The sequence below is a fragment of the Manacus vitellinus genome, unplaced genomic scaffold, assembly GCF_001715985.3.
Source record: "Manacus vitellinus isolate BGI_N305 unplaced genomic scaffold, ASM171598v3 scaffold_32_pilon, whole genome shotgun sequence".
Lineage (NCBI taxonomy): Eukaryota > Metazoa > Chordata > Aves > Passeriformes > Pipridae > Manacus > Manacus vitellinus.
Window position 1 is genome coordinate 7,580,488 of NW_021940460.1, and position 5,220 is coordinate 7,585,707.

At 59.6% G+C, this 5,220-nt stretch overlaps 1 protein-coding gene across 1 annotated transcript; it reads right to left on the reverse strand.

The window, feature by feature from the left end:
• Positions 1-1,849: 1,849 nt before the first annotated feature.
• Positions 1,850-5,220, reverse strand: BHLHA9 (basic helix-loop-helix family member a9). The gene is made up of 2 exons (XM_029961292.1): positions 5,030-5,220; positions 1,850-2,549 (listed from the first exon to the last, which is right to left on the reverse strand). The coding sequence occupies exons 1-2, from the start codon at positions 5,218-5,220 to the stop codon at positions 1,850-1,852; spliced, it is 891 nt and encodes a 296-aa protein (XP_029817152.1).

Genomic DNA, 5,220 nt, shown 5'->3' on the forward strand with positions numbered 1-5,220 from the left:
TGGGTACACACAGCCCTGCTGCCCCTGCCTCCCTCCTGGCTGAAAGCCCTTCCCCAGGCAGGTGGGGGGCGTGCGGCACAGAGCAGACCCTCACAATGCCCCTCATCGCTGCAGAGCTGGGCTGGGGCTGCCCTGGGTCAGTGCCATCTACGAGGCACACCCAGCACCTTCTGCCTCCCTGAGAGGTGCCCAAAGAGCCTGATGCCAGCCGGGACCTGCTGCCCAGCCCTGCCCAGAGCCTTATTCCATCCTGCAGCCTCCAGGTAGAATTAGGATTTATGTTTTGTAAATGTGAACCTGAGAGCAGTGGGGTGACCCAGCTCTGGGGGGGGTCTTGTGGGGTTATGCATCCCCCTCGCTCCTGCCTCTGTGACCAGCTGTTTCCATCTCTCACTTCAGCTGGTCACCAAAGCTGGTGGGGGAAAAACATGGAGATGCAAATCTGTGAGGAGGGAGGGTTTCCTGTCTGAGTTAGGGTGTCACTTAAACCTTCCTTGAATGCTGGTGTTGCTGGGCTCTCAACCCCCGGGTGATGGCTGCTGACAGGGCAGAGCAGGGCTGTGTGCTGCTCCACGGAGAGCCAGAGCAGGGAGAGCACCCAGAGCAGGGATGCTGCTGGGAGAAGCAGGATTCCTTCCATGGACAGGGCTGCAGGCCTTCTTCTGGCAAAGGGAACACCTGTCAGAGGCTGAAGCCAAGATGCCTCATATCATCAGCACTTTAAAGAGGCTCCTTTGCTGAGCAAAGAGCTCTCTCTCCTGGCTGTTGCCAGCTTTCCCCTGCTCCCAGCCCAGCTCCCTTGTCCCACTGGGGATTAAGGAAGGAGGAGGAGACCCTGGGGAGGGCCTGGCACACAACAGCAGAGGGTTGAGATGGTTGTTCCAGCATGTGCCCCTCGGCAGGGAAGGAGCTCAGACTGCCCTTTTATGTTGGCAGCCATGCTGGGAGCACTGGGGTGGGAGCAGTGGGGCTGGGGGAGCTCTGTGGGGCTCAGCACTGCGGGAATCACACAGTGCAATTGGTCCAATCCAAAAATCTGCTGGCTGTGGTAAGTGTGGCTGTAAATCCCTGCCTGATTCCTGCAGCAATTCCAGTTTGCTGAGCCTCGGGTGGAAGGGAGCCCTCCCAGCTGGTCCAAGCTCTCTAAGCCAGAGGGAAGGAACAAAAGAGACCTTTCCAGTAAAATTCCCCCTTCCTCCCTGCCATGGGGGCCGGCCAGGAACATGCTACCGGCCTGTCCCACCAGAGCCACTTCACTGTGATCAGGAGGAAACTGCAATTGGATGGGTGGGTTTTATGAAAGCTGACATCTGTCTCCCCTCACGGCCTCGCAAATCTGCCAGGCACAAACGTCTGTACCAATGAGCTTAGCATCAAAAGTCCCAGGGCACTAACCTTTCCCTGCTCCTGCTCCCCTCCTTCACCGATGGGAGCCAGAGTGACCAGCCAGCCAGGGGCTTTAGCATGATCCCCACGGCCCATCTGTCCATCCCACACATATTAAGAGCCAGTGCCCTGGTGCTGGGTTTGTAATTCGTATTTTCTCACAGAGCAAGCGAGAGAGAATAAATAACAGTGGCAATCAGCAACAGTGAGAACTCACAAGAAACAGAGAGCTGGCACTTCCAGAGGACTTCCTACATTCCACAGTTTTCCCACAGAGCAGAGACCTGGGCAGCGCTGGGGTCCAGTACAGCTTGTTGGGGGTTCCCAGCTCTCAGCAGCATTGCAGCCAAGCTCCACATCCTGCAGTGCTTCTCTCTCATCCAACACTCCCTTCCCACTCCCTCCATTTGTCCCATGGATCCATTACCTTCCTGGCACCATCTTGCCACCCCAGCAATGCAGGTCAGTGGATGGGGAGGCACTGCTGGTGTCCCCAGCTCTGGCAGTAGCCCAGCTGCCAGGGGACTGCCCCGGCCAGGGGGTCCTGCAGGCTGCCCGTGTGTCGCTGCTGGCGGGTGCCCCGGAGCGCAGGGTGGGGGTTCCCACTGGAGCAACAGGCAGGGCTGGGCATGGAGTGATCCTCCTTCGGGCTCTCGTAGTGATGGAGCTGCCTCTGAGGGGAGAACTCAGCGCAGAGAGGAGATGGAGGGCAGCGTGTGCCTGCAGAACCGGGCTCCCAGGGGAGCTGGGGGCGGCTGCCCTTCAGCCCTGGCTCCTGCGCGGGGACCCCAGCCCGGCCGTGGCACTCGGAGTGGGCGCAGGGCCAGCAGCACCCGGCGCCGTGCAGGGACAGGGACAGAGCCGCGATCCTGTTGATGGCTCGCCGGAGGGTGGCGATTTTAGAAAGCCTTTTGCCACCGAGGTCATGCTTGAGGGCCAGGCGCAGGGCGTTGAAGGCTTGGTTGTAGTCCAGAATCCTCTTACGCTCTCTGACGTTGGCAGCCATCCTCCTGGCCTTGGAGCGCACCGGCCTGCTCCTCTTCCTCACCTTCATCCCTTCAGTGTCCCCCAGGCAGGCGGCTGCTTCCCTGCCCTGGGGGACCCACAGACTCTGCCCACAGCATGCCTGGGGTGTGCCCCCCGCTTCCAGCTCCTCCTCCGAGCTGTCTGGCTCTGGCTCTGTGCCTTTCCCCACGGCTACTCCAGACATGGCAGCGGCGAGGGGGAGTGGGAGAGGTGCTGCTGTGGTCCTGCCTCCTGCAAGGTGTGGGAGACACTCCTCCAGGGACACACAGCTGCCTCTAAAAAACCCCACTACAGGACAGGGCTCATCACGTGGCTCCCCCGACCCTCCTCACCTGCCGCAGGTGTGGCTTTGCAGAGAGTCACAGGGCGAGTCCTGCCTGGTTCCTGCCCCTGGGGATGCTCCTGAGCATGTGGTACCAGGCTGGAGCATGGGGCATCAGTGCTGGGGTGCCCAGAGCTTGCAGTGAGATGCAGTGGTTGCTTTAGTCTCTGCTAAGAATTTGGGCGCTGCAGGAGTTCTCCTGTGCTGCTCTGCCCTCCCCTCTGCTGGGTGGGCTGGTGGCTCAGCCTGGGCCAGGTCATCCCTGGGTTTTATGTGGTGCTGTGACACAGAACCCTGTGGGGCATCACCACCCTGGCTCTTCTTTCCCCCCAGCTCATGGGTGCTGCAGCATCTCTGTTACTTCCCAGCTAAGAGAAACTGAGGCACAGAATGATGACACTGCTGAGAGAGGAGCAAGTCTTGTGGCTGAGTGCAGGAGAAGGCAAAATTACTCCTGCCCCAGGATTGGTGCTGGAGGCTCCACACTCACCCCAGTGAGCCAGGAGCATCCGTGGGCACTGAGGTAGGTGGGTGCCTGGGAAGGAGCAGCCCCAGGGAGTCAGGGATCGGTACAGGAATGTGCAGGGCTTGGCATGCCTCTGCCCTGCGGAGCAGGAAGCAGGAATGTGTCAGGGGGGATTGGGGCAGGTGATAAAAGAGCTAAAGTGCTACCTGCATCCAGAGCCTTCCTGTCCCTTCGAAGCAGAGCAGGAGCCTGGGGGCAGAGCTGTCTGGGCTGACATGCCTGACCGGCACTTACTTGGGGAAAACGATGCTGAAAGCAGCCCCTTGTTTCCTGAATCCACAAGCTGGTGGGACGAGGGACTTCCCAGGTGCAGCAGGTCCGGAGGCCATGGGCAGAGCCAGGTCCCCACCCTCAGAGCAGTGAGGGACAGCCACGTGTGTTTGCCCATCATCTCATTAGCAACCAGTCACTAAATGCCTTCCTGTGTGACAGGTAATGCTTTGAAAAACAGCCCAGGAGCGGGTCTGACAAATTGTTGGGGTGACTGGTGCGAAAGCAGAGCCCCTGGAGAATGTGCCCCCCTTGATCCATCCCTTCCTATCTGATCGTCCTGGCTCATGTTTGATCAATAGCCACAATTAGCGGGGGGTTATTTGTCTATTGCCCGTCTCCTCTCTTGGCTCTTTGAAGCCTGAGCTAATTTAGGTGCCTCTCCTCCAGGAACCCAATAAATCAGGAGCCAGGGCCTCAGGGAGAGGGGAGGTTGAGGCACCAGGACTTCAAAGGGAGGTGAAGCAAATATTTTTGAGCGCTCACCTGTACTCACTATGGCCCTCTTGTTCTCCCCAGCATCCTTCTCACCACCCAGTCTTGTTCTGCCCAGGAGTGGAGGCTCCCCGACCACTGACTTACCAGGTGAGCTCAGCTCAAGAGCAAGGGGGTCTTCAGGATGCTTGAATGCCAGCAGGACATGGATGTCAGACCCACTTAGAGACGTGCCTGTCTAAAACCCAGCTAAGCAGCACAGATCCTTGCCATGGGAATGTTTCTGCTGGTGTGGGAGGTCAGGAGGTGCAGTACAGAACAGACACGGAGGAGGCTGAGCTGGGCACAAAGCCAGTCCCAGCTGGGTGATGCTTGGGCAGAGGGAGGGGCAGAAGGAGCAGTCCCAAAGGTGCCCCCATCCTGCCCCCAGCCCCCAGGAGCTGGCTGGGGAGAGCTGCCAGGGGTTCTCAGTGTCTCAGCTCTGGGCAGCCCTGGCTGCAGGGATCCAGGCCCAGCTCCTGGAAGCGGGCAAGACCAGACTATAAATCACGGGGCACCAGATGCCACCTGTAATTAGTGCATCCCACTGGGCCATCCCCACCTCGTCCTGGTCGCTTCCTACCTAGGTGCCCATTACAGGGTGGGAGGTCAGCAGGAACGCCCACCCAGGCCCTGCTCCCCCGGTCCCTGCTGATTTATCACCATGTGCTGGCGAGATTTATGGGCTGAGGTGGGGAGCCAGAAATGTGTTGTAGGGCTCTGCTGGGCCCGTTTGCCTGACAGATGATGAAAGAGCCATAATTATCTGTCGCCACACATAAATCAGGCCACTCATGGCACCCCTGTCCTCCTCCCCAGCCTCTAAGAAGTGGTTTGGCCCCCAGGGACACCCCACCTGTGTCACACTGGACTGGGGCACTGCTGAGTGCTGGACACCTCCCAGTATTGTCACAGCTCTCATGGGTCCCGCAGCCCAAAGGTGTGTTCTGGGTGTCTTTGCCCCAACACTGCTGCTGAACCCGGCCTTAACTCCTGCAAAGAGCCCTGGACTGGCTGCCCCACACCCATCCAGCACCCCCAAACCACTGCTGCTTCCAGATGAGAGCTGCCGGGGCCACCTGGGAGCACAGCCCTCACTGGAGGTAAAACCCTGATGGGGTGAGGAGGCAGCTGACACGGCCTGGGGGGGCTGCCCAGCTCCTGGCAGTGTCCCAGCACCATCCATCTTCCTTGGGAAGGCTGCACTGGGGGGCAT